This window comes from Apus apus, chromosome 5 (genome assembly GCF_020740795.1).
Source record: "Apus apus isolate bApuApu2 chromosome 5, bApuApu2.pri.cur, whole genome shotgun sequence".
Classification (NCBI taxonomy): Eukaryota; Metazoa; Chordata; class Aves; order Apodiformes; family Apodidae; genus Apus; species Apus apus.
Genome location: NC_067286.1, coordinates 56845506 through 56865724, shown reverse-complemented (window position 1 = coordinate 56865724; position 20219 = coordinate 56845506). Strand labels below are relative to the sequence as shown.

The window sequence follows — 20219 nt, the reverse complement described above, 5'->3', positions numbered from 1 at the left end:
GAAGCTGTTTGTTGTTGTTTGTTTGATTGATTGTTTGTTTGTTTGTTTTTGTGTTTGTTTTCCTGAGGAGGGGTGTGCATCAAGGCCACCATTGCGGGTGACATTAGCATCCTATGTCATGAGTGGGATACCCTACTGAAAGCCGGTGGTACCCAGCCCTGGAGGGGGTGAACAGACTGATTTAACTCCCTGAGTGCCAGGGTGTACCAGCGGCCAGCTTTTCCCAAAGAGAAGGTATCCCCACAACAGCTCTTCCTCTCTGCTCCCGCTGCAAGCCCTGAGCCATCCGTGGGGGCAGCTCGGGCCGTGGGGGAGGCAGCTGCCGTGCCCGGAGGAGGCATCGCCGTGCATTGCATTGCACTGCGCATCCTCTCTCCCCACCCCCCACTGCTGCAGGCATCCTCCCTCCATCCCTCCATCCTCCTCCCCCTCCTACCTCGCATCCCTCCCTCCCGCATCCCTCCCTCCGGCATCCCTCCCTCCCTCCCTCTGCCTGCGCAGAGCCGCGGCCATGGCGCTTAGCAATTTCCTCTTCGCTCAGTGCATCTGCTACTTCCTGGCCTTCCTCTTCAGCTTCATTGTGGTGGTGCCGCTCTCCGAGAATGGCAACGACTTCCACGGCCGGTGCCTGCTCTTCACCGAGGGCATGTGGCTCAACGCCAACCTGACGGTGGAGAGGCAGCGCTTCACCGTGCAGGAGTGGGGGCCCGAGGCTGCTTGCCGCTTCAGCATCTTCACCGGGCTCCTCTCCCTGCTGCTGGCCACAGTGCAGGCCTGGAGGACCCTCTTCTTCCTCTGCAAAGGGCACGAGGAGTAAGTACGCCTGGGGAGAGCAGGGGCTGCCCATCCCTCCTGCAGGCTGGGGCAAGTGGGAGCAGCCCGGTGGGGGGGAAGCACTGGGCTTTGCACCATCCTGATCATCCTGCTCCTGGAGGGGTTTGGGCAAGGTGGTGTATTGCCTGTGTCCGTCTGCACACGCACCACGTACACCCCCACCTGTGTCCAGGGCCCTCTCTGGAGGATGCCCTGCTGCAGGGTTTTGTGGTGGGGGCCAGATTCACTGGTACACCCCAGCTGCCCTCCAGCAGTCTGGGAGATGTCTGGCCAGCTTGGCTGTGGTGGGCATGGAGGGTGCTGGGGGCTGTGGGGCGATGCTGGAGGCTGGGGCTTCCAGGTGTCTTCTGACCATAGTCCCACTACATGTCCCTGAAAAAAGGGATCCTTCCAAGGAGATACACCAGGTGCCTGAAAAGCCTTAAAGCAACGTGGTTGTGTGTGAGGGGGAGCAGAGAGGAGCAGCTGGTGCTCCCCCTCTGTTTTTATCCTGCTTTTGTGGTGGACATGGTGACTATTGCAGGGAAGAGTTACTGCTTGGTTACGACATGAGAGCAATACTGAGCACTCCCTGCAGCAGCTGTAGGGCTGTGCTGGCAGCCAGTTAGCATGCTCAGACTAACCAAGGGACATCAGACCCCAGCAGAAATAAGTGAGAGGCTTCATGGTCAAGGCAGCAGCTCAGGAGTGCTGTGCTCTGGTGGCCTATCCTTCCACTTGGGTTGGAGACCCTGGCACACGTAACTCAGCCTGTGGGTGCTATGGGGTCAGGGCCCCCCAAGCTGCACAGAGGTGGGAAGGCAGGAGCAAACACTGTTGGCTGGCTAGACTAGAAAAGCCAGATTCCCATTATTTAGGGACCATGCCAAGAGGAAATCACTCGTGTTCAGATCGATTTGGATTGGAGGTTTCATGGGCCAGTGGCTGTTAAGCACATGTGGGCTTGTAGAAGGCCCTGATTTTGGTAATACTGCAGGACTGGGTAGCAACATTGTCTCTCTGGCTCTTTCTGACCACTCTCAAGCTGCCTAGTACAAAGCATGTTGTAGCCATCATAGATCAGAATTTTGGTATTAAAATTTACAAGATGTAAATGTAACCATGGACTTCTTAATACATTTAAATTCAGCTTCCTTAGGTGATCAGATTCATACAGAGGATTAGTTGAATCCAGATGTTCTTTTTAGTTTTGCAGTTCAGAACTAGTTAATTTTTGGAAGAAAATTGTCCCTTTAGGATCACTGCTGCTGAGTCAGTTCTGGAGAAAGTTGGCCTGAGGAAGTCAGGGTTATCACGCTATGCATCCTAGCAAGTTGGCCAGTCTTCATGTGCAATGGCTTCAAATAATCGCTGTTAGATGACTAGGACTGATAAAAATCCTTCTTCACAGGTCCTCAGCACCCACCCCTTGACACAGGGGTAGTTTGGGCTCAAGCCACCTGCAGGGATAGGAGAAGAAGGTGCTGAGTGCCAGCCATGCTCTGGGCTTGGGACTGTTCAGCTCAAGTAGAGTTACAACTCAGATAATTTACTAGTAGGATTACAAAGCAACTTCTACTTTGAGTGTTAGCATTTATCATTACAGGACATCCACTCAATCTGGAATGTGTGGCTTGAAATTCTGATCTAAGCAAAAAAAACAACTAGGTGAGGTAGAGAGCCTAACTGGCATGGTTGTCTATCAGGATGCCCTAGCCTGAGGAACCCCCAGCACATGGTGACAGTAACTGCTTGCCCAGTACAAATCAAATGCAACTCTCAGCCCTGCTTTGTCAGTGGAAGGTCCAATTCTGGACCTTGACACCTCTTCTGTACTGCAAGGTAGGGAGGATATTGTAGCAAGTTGGGTGCTGGTTCATTTTGCCAAATAACAACTGATAGGACAGGAGGAAATGGCTTCAAGTCGCATCAGGGAAGGCTCAGATTGGATATTAGGAATTTTTTTTTCACTGAAAGGGCTGTCAGGAACTGCAACAGTCTGCCCAGGGAATGGTGGAGTCACCATCCCTGGAGGTATTTAAAAGACATTGTAGATGTGGTGCTTAGGGACATGATTTAACTGTGGACTTGGCATTGTGCTAGGTTAATAACCATTCACTTGATGATCTTAAAGGTCTTTTTCAACTAAAATGATTCTATGATTCTAAGTAGAGGGAGGACTAGAGGTCCTGGGTTGGTTATGATCCACTGAATACGCCTGGGAACTGTTCTGTTTCTAGAGGTGCTACTAATTCTAATGCCAGCTCTGGTTTTATTCAGGGGATGGCTCAAGACTTTTCTACCTCTCAGGCCAGCATATCATGCTAGGGGCACCCAGTGGATACGACTTTGGCAACACTTGGAATGAAATCTAGGCAAGTGTGAAATCAGGGCAGGGACCATGAACATACAAAGCCCTGGTGTGATTGTACCAGCTCCCTCTGCTCTACAGGTGACCCCAGCACATTGTGGAGGTGAGCTGATCTAGTACACCAAGTCCAGTGAAGCCAAAGGGAAAGAGCAGGATTAATCTCAATGTTCATCTAGAAGTCAGGTGTCCTGGCATCCAGCTCCCACTACAGTCTGCAGGGGCACTTCTGGAGAGTGGTTTATTTCACTTTTTTCCTAAGTGTTGGGATGGGATAACTGCCACTTTGGGGAGAGCCTAGACAGCCCCTCTAAAGCCACAGCACCAAAGCACAATGAAAATAGCACTGGGCAAATTGGTCAGACTCATCCTTACCACCTAACCTGAAGAGGATGACCTGCCTCCTGAACTTGCCAATCTTTCTCCACCCTAAAGTAGATGCCCAGTTTTCAGGTAATAAGACTTTCCAAGTGCCACCTAGAGGAGTTTCAAGTATTGAAGGGCTTGGTTCAATTAATGAGAAAAGGATTAGAAAGATTTCACTAACTAGAATTAAGGGGGAGCATTTTACAATGATGTTGGAAAATTAGTAGACAATTCCTTGTCCTTATGGGACCACTGTAAGCATCCCACCTCCTACCACTCCAAACACAGCATGTGCCTGGGGGCTGGCCGTGCTTGGGCAGATTTAATGGGTCCAAAGTAAACTGGCATTCAGCTGGCAGAAATAACATACTGACACCAAAGCCAGACAAGTCCTAGGAGAAGCTGGGACTGCTCTGCAAATTGCCCATAAAACTGAGATTCGTGTCCTATGATGGTAGTACCTTGTGTTACATTGCTTAAACTGATTGTAGTTATCAGTACTGTGGTGCTTTATTTTTAGTTTCCCTCTCCTAGGCAATTTTTGTCCCAATTATCACTTTAGTCATGAAATAATTTTAGCTCCAGTTACTATATAATTTGGGCTAATGACATTTATTTTAACAATGGTGATTTTCATCATTACAGCTAATGAAAACCATGCTGTGTATGAACAGCCACCACTTAGTACTTATGATTTAAAACTTCACCCTCTTATGGTAGAAAAAAAAAAAGCAATAGCAAAAGCACTTACAAATGAAGATAATGTGACTCAAAATCATAATGCATAGTTTTTCACTGTATTAGGTGTTCTTAATTAAAGCAGCTGTGTTTCAAATGGAAACTGATATCTTTGTGCCCAATGTATGCTGCTTAGAGAGACTGCTGATGTTGTGTTTCAGCTGTTTATGAGTTACATTTTTCTTCCCTTTTATTGCAGCTCTTTCTTTTATGCCTTCCTGAATCTGCTGATCAGCTCCTTTGTGGTGTTCATCACATTTATTGCTAGCACTATAGTGAGTGTAGGATTTAACATGTGGTGTGATGCAATTACTGAAAAAGGAAGCATGCCAAATAGGTTAGTATTAAAGAAAACATTTTCTTATTTATTTATTTATTTTCTTCATTTTCTTCATTTGTGCACAAATGAACAGTGATATTATAAACTGTGGATATTACATGCAAGGTGAGGAAGGGGGAGAAGGCATTGTAATGTGAAGATCCAGAATTTTTCATCTGGAATTAAAAATGCAAATAAACCTTATTTTTTTCTCCTTTTAGTTCCCCACAAAGAAAAGCATGGTTTCCATGGTATTTCATGGTCTCTTCAAGAGTCATGATCATATACAAAAGAAATCCATTACTTTAAAAAGTTTGATTTCTAAATAAGAACTAGATTTGGAAATGCTGGGAGAATGGGGGGAGTGTGGTCTTGTGACCAGGACAGGGGACTGGGAGTTTGGGCTCCTAACTTGCTGTCCTGGCCCTGCCACTGGCCCACTGTCACACAGTGGGCAAGTCGCTTATCTTGCAGGTGCCACAATGCACCATCATCCAAAAACTGGTATAAAGATGCTGGCCTCGTAGTGGTGCTGTGGACACCCTGAGAGCTGAAGAATAAAAAGTACTTTATAAGTGCAAAGTATAGATAGTTGATACTTTGGTACAGTGCACAAAATTCTCAGATCCTAGAATGATCTACTCTATCCCATGATGTTTATTCTCCTTATAGGAGACTTGATAAGCTGAGGTAGGTTTTTTCCTATCAAAAAACCCCCCAACAAACAATGAAGCAGGAGGAAAAGGTGACATTTTTTGTCATATGACACTGAATAAACGTACTATTTAAAGCATACATTTATGTTGCACATTGCCATATGTTGTAAAATGCCATAGTAAATGTTCTGTTTAGGGCTGCAACGATTAATCGAATTATTCGAATATTCGGTTAAAAGTTTGATTACAAAACCCACCTAATCGAATATTCGGATAAGAACCCAAGATGACCGACAGCACTGAAAAGGAGAGAGAAGAGGCTGCAGAAATCAACCAAGAGATAGAAAGACAACCTCAAAATCCTGGGATTTTTTTCACACCAGTAAAAGTCCAAGTTATTTGTAAAACCTGTAGGCAGCCTCTATCTTACCATCAGAGTATCATCTCCTTGCTGGAGCATCCGAAACAAAAACACCCACACAATTCCTTCTTCTGAGGCTTTTCCTGATGAAGTCAAAAGGTAATGGAGGCTCATGCACTTTGTTTCATTGAGGGGTGAAGCAACCAGCCTGGGGTGAAGCCAGATGTGTGTATGTGGGAGGCTCGGTGGTAGTGGGAGATGAGGGTTTTAAGTATACTGTTTTCATAATAGCTACTACAGTTCCACTTATGAATGATTTGTGTTATCACTTACATAATTATACATTCTTTCTTTTAAGAGAGTAATTACATGCCTCTTTTAGCCTAGTTTTAGAGAAGATTGGCAAGCAACCTGGTTACTGCAATAACTTAAAGTATCTTTTGATAGAACATGCCTTTATGACTGTTTGAAACACATTTAAGATGTTGCTTCATTTTATGTTTGGTTTGCCTGCGTAGAATCTCTGAAATAATTTTCTTTTTTTCCCCTGCAAATGCCTTCCTTGGGTAGCTGTGAAGAGTTACAGGATATAGATCTTGAACTGAACGTAGAAAACTCTGCTTTCTATGACCAGTTTGCTATTGCACAGGTAGGTCGGACTAGGTCATGGTCTTATTCCAGCTCATTTACCATTTACTCCTTGATCTGGGATTGCTGGAGCTGAACTAACATCCTCTGAAATCGATGGGAACATTTCCACTGACTTCAGCAAGTGCTGAATCAGGATGATAGTGGTGGGCACATTTGCATTTTAAACTCAAAATAGGTAGTTTTGAATGTGGACTTGTCAAAACCTGATTCTGCCATTGACCCTGTTGCTCATGATAGAAAATTTACTGTATCTCCAAAGGATGAGCTCTGCAAATATTGCAACACTTTTGAGTCCTGGAGCTCTTTGTCTCTGTTCAGAATAATGTCTGACCTGCACCAGATTGATGGGGATATTCGCTTTGCTTTCCATGAATTTGTCTGAAATTATCTGAGCCTGTATAAATATCAGAGTATTGAAAATAATGGTGGATTACTGCCATTTAGATAGGGCTGTTTTCTGAAGAACCTTTGAGAACAGACCTTTAAGGCTGTCAGACATTTCTGTTGAGTATGCTAGCTCTACGTCAACACTGAGCATTTGTACATATGAGCACTTACCAGTTCTCTGAGAAGGACAGCCATGTCCACGCAGGGCTGCATCCATAAGCACGAGGTTGTTCCGCATGGGAAGAGGGATTAGCTTGTGTGGGGCACTCCTTGAAGTTAACTCTGCCTCTTGGACAGTAATGAAGTGGTGCTTAAATAATTAATGCAAACCTTCCAATTCTTTAGATAGGATCATATGAAGCCAAAATAATATCTCTTATTTCCAGGGTTTGTAGAGTAACTCAAAATATTATTTGCTGTTGAACTGAGATAATTGCAAGCATGGGCAGAAATACCTGAGAGAATTTCCAAAGTGCATAAGATATATAGGAACATAAAATCCCTTTAAAAATAGTTGTCCTTGCTTATCTAAATTGGCTATTAGAGGAAACAGCTGTATTACCTTCTGGAAGTGTCTATACTGTTGTATTTTTTTAATTAAAAAATGCAGTGTGTCAAAACTGAAATACAAGGATTCAATTAATGGTTCTTTGCTAAAGGCATCATAGAATTAAAATGGAATTTCTGCCAGAAGCCTTACTGCAAATGAGCCTTCCCTGAGACAGGGAGGTCACGATTCAAGTACCTGTAAGAGTCAAAGTGCAATTATTTCCATGAAGTTAAGCAAAAGGGACTGGCAAGTTAGTGGTGGAGCCTATTGCAGATTTGAGCCTTTAAACCCAGTTATGTCATGCCACGTATAAGTGGATGGATGGGAGAGGGTTTCTCTTCCTGTCTGAGTGCATGGTGTTAAGACTTAGGTTGGACTTGATGATCTCAGAGGTCTTTTCCAGCCTCAATAATTCTATGATTCCATGATTCTGTCATGTGAACAAGTAAGTGTTCAATTGGTAAGATTTTCTTAATAATATTTTGAATACAAGTGCTTACAAATGTATACTTCTCCAGGGGTAGTAGGACTGGAGGACTTGGGAACAAAGTTTTGGAAAATGTCTTAGAAAATGCTGAAGTTCTAAAGTAAAAAAAAGTGAAATAATCCCAAGAATTTTAGGCTAACCAGAATGTCAGATATGGGAAGTTCAGCGGATGCATCTGGATTATACAAATTTCTTTTTAAAATTATTGTATTTAGTGCATTTTTTCTACATTTTTTATAGTACATAAGAAGTTTTTCCTTTCAAGCTAGGAATAACTTAACAGACTTGAGGAACAGTGGGGCCAGAACTTCACAGGGTGTGACTTGGCTTGACTTCATGGGTTTTGGTCCAGCTGAGATTTTGATCTTCACCTGGAGAGTTGACTTTGTTTCTACAAAATAGTACTGACCTTTTTAATAATTTCTTTTCTTCTCTAGTTTGGTCTCTGGGCTGCCTGGCTGACTTGGCTGGGAATTACCATTCTGGCTTTCCTGAAGGTTTATCACAACTACAGACAGGAGGACCTGCTAGATAGCCTGATCCATGAGAAGGAACTGTTGCTCGGAAGATCCTCTTCACGATCCTCTTTGCAAGATGAGAAAAGTGGCATGATCTAAAGTGTAAGCAAATTTCCAGGGCAGGATCTAGATTTTATTATTCAGCAGTATGATCTGAGGTTGAGTCAGGGTACTGAAAGTGTGAGATATTTTCTTTCCTGAAAGGAGATGTACTTATGAATCCCCCACATCCTCCATGAGAAACTGTTGGCAGAAATACTTATTTTAGGATGCAGAGAAGGAATGGCCCCATGTGCCTTTTGCACAGCAAGCTTTCCATCCTGTGTAAGCACAACCTGTAACCTGCTCTTGCCAGCAGAGCTCCTATGTGCTATCACTGCCTTTCAGGGAAGGGGTCATTTTTCAGGGCTGTGCTGGCAAAACCAGGCTACAGAGTCAAGGCCATTTCTTAAAAAAATTCTGCAACAACCATTGCAACCAGGGGCTGTGTCCAGTCCCTCTTTGCTTTTTGCTTTCCTCCCTTTGCCAGTAAAGCTGTCCCTGTTCTCACTTTATTCTGGGTAATTCCAATTCTGGTCCATGTACAAATTCTTGCTGTCTCTGCTTGTGCTGTGTGTGGACAGTGTTAGCAAACCTGTTGCTCCTGCTCTGATTTTGAGTTCATCTAGAACATAGAAACCTGTGTTCCAGACTTGACAGTTAATACTGGACAGTGTTAATGAACTTCATGAAACCACTATCCTGTTACAGTACCTGTCAAAACCTGTATAATTTGGAAGGATGGTGGAGAATTTTTGTGGTTTTATTTCTTCTTAGATTTTGGCATGACAAATATTATTGTGACTCTTGAAGTGTAGTGTAGCTAGCAATTGCTGAAGCTTGCATACTAAACATTTAGGCTGAATAGATAGTATTACTGCTTGTGCATTTATAAATGTAACTTGATCCCTAACATGGTATACTATTCAGTTTTGGGTATTAGAATTTACTTGTGATCATTATTTCTTATGGGATATGCAAAATTACTGTAAACATTTGCACTGTATGTATCCCTATATATCTATAAACATAGCAAGGAGCTTGAACAGCTGAATTATTTTATAAGTAACTCAGTGTTGAATGGGTCTGTTCTCCCCACTCATGGGCAGGAGTTCCAGGGCTGATGAATTTTGCTGTGAATTTTTTATTTTCAGAAATAACTCCCTAGTGACTTTGTTGTTGTGTTCAGTTTTGCTTGGCCAGTGCTTCAACAAACGAGATGGACGGTTGAGATGAGACAATTAAGAAGAGTCACTTCGATGAGGGTAGGATTTGCAGGGCATAGAAGTAAAGTTGTAGTAAAATTAGGCAGTTATCCCTGGGTACATGTTACACAGAAGAGCCAAAATTGGCAGAAAACTTAAGCAAGCAGTTTAGTTTAAATTGAAGATGATTTTTTGTGAGCACACAGACACTGCCTGCATTGGTTTTGAACTGAGACTCAAATTATTGCAACACACGTGCAAACCATGCATATCTATACTGCCTGGTAATAAAGAAAATTGTGGAGAGATGACAGCAGACTACTGTCTTCTCTGCTACATTAGAACTCGAGCCTGGGGCAAGCCCAACCATGTAGATTTACTGTTTTCTTCTGGGGACTAATTGGTGCTTGAAGATAAGAACCTGCTTAAGCAGAAACAGAATTTGAAGTCATAACAAATCCATCAATTTGTAAGTATTTGGGGCATAAAATCTAACATTACATTTAACAGCCAAATTATTCTCATAGGTTTAGGGAAAAAAACCCTCTCTGGGCTGTAAGCAGGGAGCTGGTCCTGTCAACATTACTCACAGCACTGGCTTTTTTGGTAGTTGTGGATTGACATCAGAGGAGAGGTTCCTGAAGAGGGAATCAGAGATCAGGTTAATTAATACCAATTTAAAATTCAGAGATCAGGACTGCTGTAGTGCCTTTTTTTTTGTTTTGTTTTGTTTGGTGTAATAAGAGACACACTCTTGCAGTTACCTAAGCCCTTCGCCCAGACAGGACCTTCCCCTTCATACTCTGAAGAAGAACTTGGGTGCTGAAATTTAGCCTGCTTCCTGTGTTTCCCCAGTTGTTTATCTAACTGTAAAAGATGCTACTTCTCCTTCCAGTCTCACTGTGAATTTAAGATTCAGCAGTGATGTCTCTTCCTACAAATTACTTCAGTGCATGCCTTACTCCTCAGTGGAATCATGCTGCTACTTTGTGTAGTATATTTTATGTGTGCCAAATCAGGCTTAGGCCAAAGGAACATGTGGGTTGGGACCACCATTCCTGGTCTGCATGGGGGTTTGAAGAACCAGGATGCAGAAGATAGCAAGTGTCTCCTCTCATCCTTGCTCCGAGATACCAGGGCTCAACCCTTGTCTCTGATTCTGAGGAAGATGCTGCTCATTTATTAAGTTATTTGGACCTGATGCTCTCTTCTGCCTCTCTTTTCTCTTTTCTCAGGGTCTTTTCCTCCTTTTCACTTCCATGAGAAGTAGCTAGCACTGGTCCTGCGGTTTCTATGCAGGTTGACTTTTGTGGTTAGCATTTTTAGTAGCATTGTTACCCTGACACTATATCCCTGACACTTTCTCCATTTTTCTGCAGCTCAGTAGAAAAAAAGTGGGTTCTTTAAAGTACCTGGGGCAGCCAGGATCAGTCAGTAAGAACACAGTACTTCAGCTTTTGGGAAGTCCAGCCCAACACAGATACATGTTAACTTTGGCATCAAAGCTCAGCCTCTCCAATTCATTTACCTGGCTGTATTCTTCTAACCCCAGCTGTATTTCAGTGCCCATGAATACAAGCACATTGACTGTCGGAGCTGGCATGTAAACTGAAAAGAAGCTGAGGCTCTTTTTTGAGTCCCACATGCATCACAGTCTCTTCTTCCCTGCTATTCTCACTTGACCAGATGGGGTGAAGCTGGCACCCAGCTTGCACTCATCAGTGATGCTTAAAAGTAAAGTTACTTTTGAAGGAAGCCCTTGGACAGGTGAGAAGGTAGACTTTGTAGTGAGAAAGTCTCTGGCTGACTCAAGGGAAGGAAGGGTATCTATCATCAAATCCCAGTTATTGGACACATTTGGGGCTTTTTTTTTTTTTTTTTGCATTCAGTTTCCTGCAACCTCTTCTCCCAAAGCTTGCACACTCAGTTCAACCTGGTACTGCCAGGCTGAAAATGTATTAGTTAGCAGTAGGGAGAGCCTTAATTGGTTGAATGCAACTGAATACTCCTTTCTGAGGCACCAGGGTTTTGCCACAAAACGATTTCGTTGCATTGAATATATTCCTTGTGTCCTGGCTACCATATGTGGTTAATTTCCCTGCCAATTCCATGCCAGCAGTCCACATTGAGTTAGAAAAATCTGATCTAACAAGTGTCATCTGAGCTTTAAGATCAATGCTGTTGATTATTATAAGGGAGAAACAGTTGAAGCAGTTTTTTATTTTAAATAGAATTTCCTCACAAGGACACTAATACTCGTAACTTCTTATCCCACTAATTCATGAGACATCTTTCAGCTGTGAACTTTCAATAGGAATCTCAAAAATAAGAGCACGATAATTTACTTTAAAAGCTGCAGGGCACATGCATGCTAGGGTAATGTTTCTCTGGTCCCTTACAAAACTGGTTGCTATAATAACCAATGATGGATGCCTGAGTACACAGACCTTGCCATGAAAACATTCAGTGTATGTGTGTATGTACAGTGTACACAGTACAGGCCAGAAATAATTCCACTGCTCTTCTGTGATATGGATACAGGCTCTTTTAACAGACAGCTTATGTTAGAGTAGTTGTGAGGTTCCTTAACTTTCTACACTGCCTTTTTCTTAGTATTAGGCTCTGCACGATAATACACAGGTTATGACACCAAGAGGTGGATGTTGGTGTGAGATGGGTTTCTAATGCAGGTTTCCTCCCCTGCTTATATCAGCTTGTATTAGTTCTGTTAGGAACAGAGTCACATTTCCCTTCAAGGTGTTCTCTCACCAACATCAAACACTGTTGATTTAACCTATATAGTATTCAGAATGGAAGCAGAGCTGCAAGGAAAAGTAGCACACACTTTACAGTTATAGTGCATGAGCAAGGAGTACTTTTCCTCTAATTCAGGAATTCTGTACCATGGGCTCATAAATAGCCAATGACCCTGGCAGGAACATGGTAATTTTATCAATTCATTTAAAATACAGACTTGCAGGCGACAAACAGAAATTTGGTAGGAGCTTCAGTTCTTTGGGTGCCAAACCACACTCTTCTGTAACACAGTACAATATTCTGCCTCAAAGCTGCCAGCAAGTGTTTCTGTAAACAGTAATTTATTTGCTGTTAGAAAAGATAAGATGACAAAAGGGAAAAAAGATGTATCTATAATACAGTTATTTGGTAGTGGAAGTTTAGATGAGAGAATTGATTTGAAAACTTAGTTATTGTCTTAATGGTTGAAGAAACTCAAGCAGATCTTTGGTGTAGCAAATTAGTGTGTAGTTCTTGGGTGTCCAAGCTGAGTGATGGTGTTTGAGCATCTAAACAATCTAACCCTTGGTGTTTAAAATAATTTGAAAATTCACCTTAAGAAAACATGTGCACTTGCCTTCTTTCTTCTAAATCCCCAATGTAAATAGCAGGTTAGAATGCTCAAGGCTGTGCTGTTCTCTGAAATGGAGGCCTAGATTGCACAAATTGATTCCTCATTTGAGGGCTTTGTTTTCGTTGTGCAATGGTTGTTGCATGCAAAATGCACAGCTGGTTGAGAGGGGACAATCAGGATTCCCCTGGACACCTGAAGGCTCTCATCAGGGAAATATGAAGCCATGCTTCACCTTCATTTTGCCTCCAGAATGTTTTAGTCTTTGTTGCATATTGGTCCAATCTCAGCTGTTCACACCTCGTGTGGCTTATCTCTTACGTTGATGGTTGGACACCATCTCCTGAGCAATGGTGCATGTGCACAGAAGTCTCTGCTGGCTGATCTGGGTGCAGAACATGGGTCCCCTTGCCAGGGAAGTGTGAACCACAGGCCAGTGTAGAGGCTTTATGATGGAAACAGGGTTTCTGCACGACCTCAGATCACACATTGATCCATGTGATGGTCTCAGAAAATGCAGTATCAAATATGCAAATTCAGAACAGATGACACCTGCAAAATGTTCAGTGCAAACCTAGTGTTTGGGTGAATGTGGCTTTTATCACGTCCCTTCTCCAAAGGCCCCCACCTCAAGCACATTGCATGTAAAATCAGTTGTGGTACTTTAATGGTAAATTTAACAAAAATACAGATGGTCATTTTTACTGGCAAGAATTACAGTATTTTATGACAACCAATCTGGATTTTGATAAAACTTTTGTCTCTTTTTCTAAATCGAAGGCTTAGGTGTGAATATCCTCAAGCTAATGCAAATCCTGTCTATATCCAGATCCTAAATTTGTGTCTCAGACCATTTCCTTTGCTGATGGAAATTGCCCATTTTTATCTCATTGGAATGTTTTCTTTGGAGACCACAAATGTCTTTTCCTTATGCTTAGGCAATCTAGGAAGAGAGGCAGGGTTTGCCTGGCTAGTTGCCACACCTACATGCAGTGAGAAAACACTCATGTAGGTTCATGAACTCTGCAATTGATTTAGAATTATTTCTCTGCATGGTCTTAAAGCCTTGAAGTACATGTTTTTATTTTTGTCCTCCATAAGAAACAGGAAACTTAACCTGAGCTGATTTTAGTATGCACAAATACACACAGATGAGATTTTTAATTTATTTTTTTTAAGTGACAAAATTCCACTCAATAATTTATGAATCTAACAACTGCACAAAAGGCAACACTTTGATGGAAAAACACAACTGCACTGTCTCAGAAAACATTTGTTTCTGAGAGGATAGACAGCGACTTAACAAACAGCAGGTACTGCTTATTTCAGTGCAGGCCTGTAATTGATAATATCCATTCTGTTGTTGGGAAGGATATTTACATACCAATGCTTTCTCTTTAGTTTCTTTTGTCCATGCCAAAGAGTGTAATTGAACTGGTATTGCAAATGCAGATGAACATGAATGTATTCACCTGAGTGCTTAAACTTTTCTACCTCTCATAGCTGCAGTAACTGGTTAAACAGTGATTGCACAGAATAGTCAGGAGAACTGAATCCAAATCCTATTTTCATATATAGCTAAAGGATTTAGGACTTAATTCTTATTAGCTTCCTGTCAGATTCTTATTCCTAAAAAATGGGCATAGGCATCCAAGAAGGGCTGTGTGAATACCCCTTTCAATTAGTCAAACACTGATTTATTAATTTTTTGTTTGTTTAATTTTTTCCAATTATTTTTGTCTCACCAAAACAGAAAGCCATCACTTGTATATGTGACCTGAAAAGCTGCATTTCACAGGGGTGGCAGAAAGCAATGAGCTACTTGTTAAAATGCCTGTAATGGCCCTTCCCCACCCTCCCCACAGGCAGATTACCAGGAGACAGAGGGCTAATCTCCCACTGCTTGGGAGACACAAACCTCCATCTATATGGCAAGTGCTGCCACCATGGTGTTATCCTTGATGCCCCTCAAATCCTCCAGTTGGATCTTTTCTGCTTGGCTTGAAACTCCCAAATAGCAGTTTTAGCCTGGTAGTTCTGGTGTTTATCAAGAAGATAAAGTACTGGGCATCAAGAGCAGCTCACTGAAATAGCTTGTATTATTTGTATATGGTGGAGACCGAATTTGAGAAGTTTTTGTTCCCCCCTTTCTTCTTGAGAATGTTGTAAAGCAAGGGTTGAGACAACCTACCAGGAGGTAGGAATAAAGATTCATTGTTACTGTTGACAACTTGAGTGATTAATAACACAAGTGAGTAAACAGTTCTGTGACAAAATTACTCTTTATCTTCTCCTTAGTTTCCCCCCATAGATTTGGGCAAATATGTCTCCAGTTTGTATACAGATTCTGAAGAGTATTTATGAATATGAGAAAAATTGCAGCTCCTATGGCAAACATTACTTTTGGTCAAAAAATAAGGAAAAGTGTCACAGATTTTCCGTATTCTCATTTGGGTTCTGAGATGTGGCATCAAACCCTTCCCTTTACATAAGCCAGGCCTGATTCGGGTGCCACGTTGCTCTAAGAGGTTCCCAAGGCTGGTGCCAGCAGTCTTTTGAGGAACCTGGTGGAATTAGATGAATGTTATGTTAAGCCATAAATTTTAAGGCAGGGAAATGTTTGAAAATCATCTTTTATGTTAACCCACATAACACAGTCCAGACCTCTTCCCCCACTCACTCCTGCAGCAGAGGGAATTATTATTCCCTGCTAACACTGTGAAGTCCAACACTTTGTGTCTGAAGTGGAGCTTCCTTCCTGCCACACACTGGATTTTGATTGCATCAGCTAACCCTTTCCACTTTCCAGGCTACTGAAAGGGTTTTAAAACATCATTGTTTAAACAGTGTCTAGCAGTTTAGTTCAAAAGCTGCAAAGTCTCCTTATTTAAATCACAGTCTTCAGGAGTTTCAAATGCTCCTTTTGCAATGATGCTGAGAAGCTTTGTGCTGAACAACACCCTCCCAGGGGGACGTCTGTGGCAGTGAGGTCCAGAGCCAGTGCAGACTGAGGGCATCAGAGCAATACTGGTAAAATACTCTCTGAATAAAACTCATGGTCTTTTTCAGCCCAAGCTACACAACTGAGAAATAAATATATTTTTATCTGAATTACACTGCTGAGAGGTTTTTGAAGGTTTATAACAAAACAAAACAATACGACGAGCAAAAACCCAACAGCTCCACTGGCATCTCCTTCCCTTGGATCCTTTCATCTCCAAAAACATGCCTGCAAACTTTGCAGAGGGTTTTGTTGTTATCAAGCTGATCAGATCCTAATTCTCACATCTTTACTTCCTTGAGGACAAGAACTGCTGAGGAGTACAGGAGTGTCATAAATCAGAACAGAAACAGGTAGTGAATTTCCTATGAGGGATTTCAGCTTTCAGGCTGTGATGTGAGGGATCCGGTGTGGCAGCGTTGACACCAATGTCAGCTTCTGCTTGGCCTGCTCAGTCCAGCCTCCTTATGTGGCTTCACAAATTGCAGAGCATCTCCTTGAAGTCTGTGTTTGCCTAAACTCGGCTTCTGGAGGGAGCCACTTGTGTCAGTTGTGCAGATACCTGGTGCAAAGGTGCTGGCATTGCCACCTGGCTTGCAGGGGCTGCTTTGGAAACCTCTTCTTTTCACTTTGGCAGATCCAGATGCTCTACAGCTGGCCCTGTGCAGGTTGTGGCTTGTGTGGGGAAGGAAGGGCTGTTCCCAAATCTCTGTAGACTCATCATTTTTGAAAGGAGCCCATTAACACCCATAGTTTTGAAAGGTTTGATTTTTGTGTAGTAACACCTGCAAAGATCTGAAGCAGCTCTTTCTTACTTATAAGTTAGTGCAGTGCCTGAAAACATTTCAGTCTCTCTGAAATGCTTGTCCTGTGACTTATGTATTTGTGAGCTACTCTCTCTTCTTACAGCCATGTGGGGAAAGCTTTACGTGAGTCTAGATTAACTGTTGTGTTATGCTGCTGAAGAGCTCTCCTCATCGTGGGTGTTTGGGGAAAAAAAAAACAACTGAACACTTTTTCATAATCTGTTTAGCTGTTGAAAGCAGTAGAGGGGCAGATCCTTTGTTGGTGTTTATAGCTGAGCTTTGTGAGCCATGCTGGAGCCACACCAGTCCACACACACAGAGGATACAGCCTGGTCTGTTTTGAATATTATCTCTCATTATTTGTATGGTCTTTTGCAGTGTAATGACTGCTGATTTGGAGCTTTAATTGCATGCATTTGACAGAAACAGAACTGGAGCAAAGTTTATTATTGTTTTGATACAGTCTCAAAAGGGAAGCTTTTTGCTAGTATTTTAATATAGCCCTTTGTAAAAACCTTGTGAATAAAAATTATGAGTCCAGTCCTTCTGCTAATGGAGTCACTGACAGAGATTACTTTGGCTTTAGTAGGAGCTGGACTGGGTTCAGTATAAGTGATACATTCTAGTGTTACTGATAAAGATTTAACTGTGTTTTATATATTGATGCTTTTTGCTGGACTGTGTATTGGCTTTTTATGATTTGGTGATATATACTATTAAATTATCTGAAAAGTCAGTATTTCTGTGCCTGTTTTTTGAAGGTGGATTTAAATTGTTGAATATGAGATTAAAAAGTAGTTCTCAAAATCAGTTGTAGCACTTTAGTTCATGTACTCATTTCCCAGCACCTCCATGACATAGCTTGCTTGGTCAAGGATATGGCCAACAATCCTAAGCTGCCTTAGGCCTTTTGGTACCATCTGTCACCAGTGAACCCTAATGCCATGGGAGGCAAAGAGAGTATGCTCCCATTTCAGCTGAAAAGCAGCTGTAGAGGTAGAGGGGGACCACAGGCTACATGGGCAGATTAATTTTCTAAAAATTAATTTCTAAAAATTTTCCACGTAAACATCAGAAACATCAGAAAAAATCTTCTTTACTGTGAGACTGACAGAGCACTGGAACAGGCTGCCCAGAGAGGCTGTGGAATCTCCTTTGCTGGAGACATTCAAAACCCAACTGGACAAGTGTCTGTGTGATGTGCTCTGGGTGATCCTGCTCTGTCAGGGGGGTTGGACTAGATGGTCTTTCGAGGTCCCTTCCAACCCCTAAGATTCTGTGATTCTGTGATTCTGTAAATGCCAATTGGTTAATTTTCTTCTTATAAGATCAGACTGTCTCTTCAGAGGTGGGCCTAAAGGTTCCCAACAGCTATCCTAGAGCAAGGAATTAATAAGAAACAATTCCACACTATTATCTTAGAGGTTCCTGAGTTATTCCTTGAGGTCAGCTGGAAATACCCTTTTCCTAGGCACATTCTGCCAGCTTTTCTGCTTACTTCAAAGTGGTGAAAGGCAGAAATGACAACAAAAAATTGCTGATATGGGCTTTTCCTGCTCCATTACCTTGTTTCCAGACTGGAAGGGTTGGAGAGATGAAGGGAGGGAGTGGGACTAGAAGCAGCCTTTGGGATTGTCTTTTACCAGCACTAATGCTGAGTGCATTAAAAGGTTAATGTAAAAAAACCTAGGGTCATCTCACTGTGTCCCTTTCTATCTTCTCTAATTGTATGGGTAGGAATATGCCTGCTAGGGCAATCAGGTGCTGTTGATGTGGTGAGCTTGCCTGGAGAGGGTGTTGGCAGCTGCCCTTCGTTCCTGGTGCAGGAATGTACTGAACACTGTCAAAACAATGCTTATCCTGTGCTGTTGTGGTCTGCTGATTTCTGTTGTACATTCATGTAGTACGCATTGCATAAAGGATATTAGGTGGCAGTTCTACCCTTAGACCCTGCCACTAGCCCATTTTCACATACAGACTCCTTCCACTCTTTTCTGGCCCTGTGACTCTGGCCACCCAGACACTACTTCTGAGAAGCCCACCTGCTCACTGTGTGCTTCAAAAATTGCTGCAAGAATCCTAATTTCCTTCACTCCCTCTTTCAGCCCTTTAAAGATAAAATATAGCCATTTCCAAGTTGGAATAAAAAATTGCTCAGAGTTGATTGGCTGCAGGACTCCTGACTTTTAAAGCCATTCGCCATGTTGGCACCTGTGTGAATTCAGGAGAGCACCTTTACCATTTGTAATGAAGTATGTACTTCTTTGTTACCTCTTTATGGGCAATTATCAGGAGTTGTACTGAAGGGAAATATTACCCAGCATGGCCAGCAAGGGAATTATTACCCAACACTGTCAATTTTGTGCAACTTTAGAGCTCCTATCAGCTCTTCCAAACTCAAAAATATGTCACACCTAGAAAAATAGCATGAAAGAAGAAAAAGGGGAAACTCCATCTGGCTCACAGTGGTGATGATAAATCTGTGATGGATAAAGAACAGAAAGAAGGGGCAGAATGAGAGAAGGGGGTGTGTGTGTGCAAGCAGGGTGGATGAATTAAACAAGAGCTTCAGTGTGAGAAGGAAACAAAACAGCTAAGTCTGTAAGACCCCAGTGAAGCTGTGCAGAAGTAATTAAATGCAGGCCAGGGAACTGTTTTTTTTTTTTTTTCCTCCTATTCCCAGCCTTGTTATTGACCTGCTTCACTCACTCACGCAGATGCATTGGCTTTCTCAAGTTCAGTTTCTTCACCTGCAAAATACCACCAGTCTCCTATGGATAGGATTTGGCTTTTAAATGTTCTGGCTTTGCAGCAAATTTCTTTTTGGCTTTTTGCAGCCTGCCACGTAGCTGACAGCCTGCAGTAAACAATTGTAACGCAGAAGGCCTTGCAAGGCCATGGCAAGTTCTCACAATAGATACCTCAAATGCTGCTTTTGCCCGTTGCCAAAACTGTCCCAACTAGAGCCTAGGTGGAAGCCACTAATAGCTGTTCCTCTGCTTAATTTCCGTGACAGCCCAGATGTGATAACTGTTCTCACTTGAACTTGATAAAGTTGGGCCCCAGCAAGGACAACACAGCAATTTTCCATTTAAAGCAGACCTCGGGAAAGGTGGTCCCATGCCAGCCTCCTGGAGAGATGTGCAGGGAAGTGACCTGCATCCAGACTTCACACTGCCTCTATATCTTCCCTGTCAGTCCTAAGAGTAACTCCTGTTCTACCTTAAGCCTTTGCCTTGTTTTGAAGTTATCAAAACCAGGTTGCTAACATACTAGAAGGATTCACTGTACTGCTTTTGCTCTTGAGATTTCTTTGTTCTTGTCAGCTCAGGCTTTGTTTTCTTGTTGCAACATGCCATGGCCAGCAGAGCAGGAACCACCCCTTCAGAAAAGCCTCCTGCTTTGAAGAGGCTTGTTGCTGCATGCTGGGAGGACATGTGAGTCCAGAGCCAAAATAGGAGGGCCACTGGTTTGCCAAAGAGTTTCACCATGAACATTAAAAAATGAAAACAGAATTTTTAATGACACCCTTGCTGCATGCATGCACCAACCCACACCTTTTCATCAAAGATTCACCAGAACACAAG

The 20219-nt window shown here is 42.6% G+C and overlaps 1 protein-coding gene across 1 annotated transcript; it reads left to right on the top strand.

The window, feature by feature from the left end:
- The first annotated feature begins 511 nt into the window (after positions 1-511).
- Positions 512-8692, top strand: TMEM179 (transmembrane protein 179). The gene is made up of 4 exons (XM_051622181.1): positions 512-813; positions 4485-4622; positions 6192-6270; positions 8134-8692. The coding sequence occupies exons 1-4, from the start codon at positions 512-514 to the stop codon at positions 8311-8313; spliced, it is 699 nt and encodes a 232-aa protein (XP_051478141.1). The 3' UTR covers positions 8314-8692.
- The last annotated feature ends 11527 nt before the right edge of the window (positions 8693-20219 follow it).

What these genes read in the sequence shown, in the direction of transcription:
- TMEM179 (XM_051622181.1), top strand. Translation starts at nt 512, where the DNA reads ATGGCGCTTAGCAATTTCCTCTTCGCTCAGTGCATCTGCTACTTCCTG. An exon ending in CTCTGCAAAGGGCACGAGGA is followed by an intron (nt 814 to 4,484) that starts GTAAGTACGCCT and finishes CTTTTATTGCAG; the next exon opens with CTCTTTCTTTTATGCCTTCC. An exon ending in ACCAGTTTGCTATTGCACAG is followed by an intron (nt 6,271 to 8,133) that starts GTAGGTCGGACT and finishes TTTCTTCTCTAG; the next exon opens with TTTGGTCTCTGGGCTGCCTG.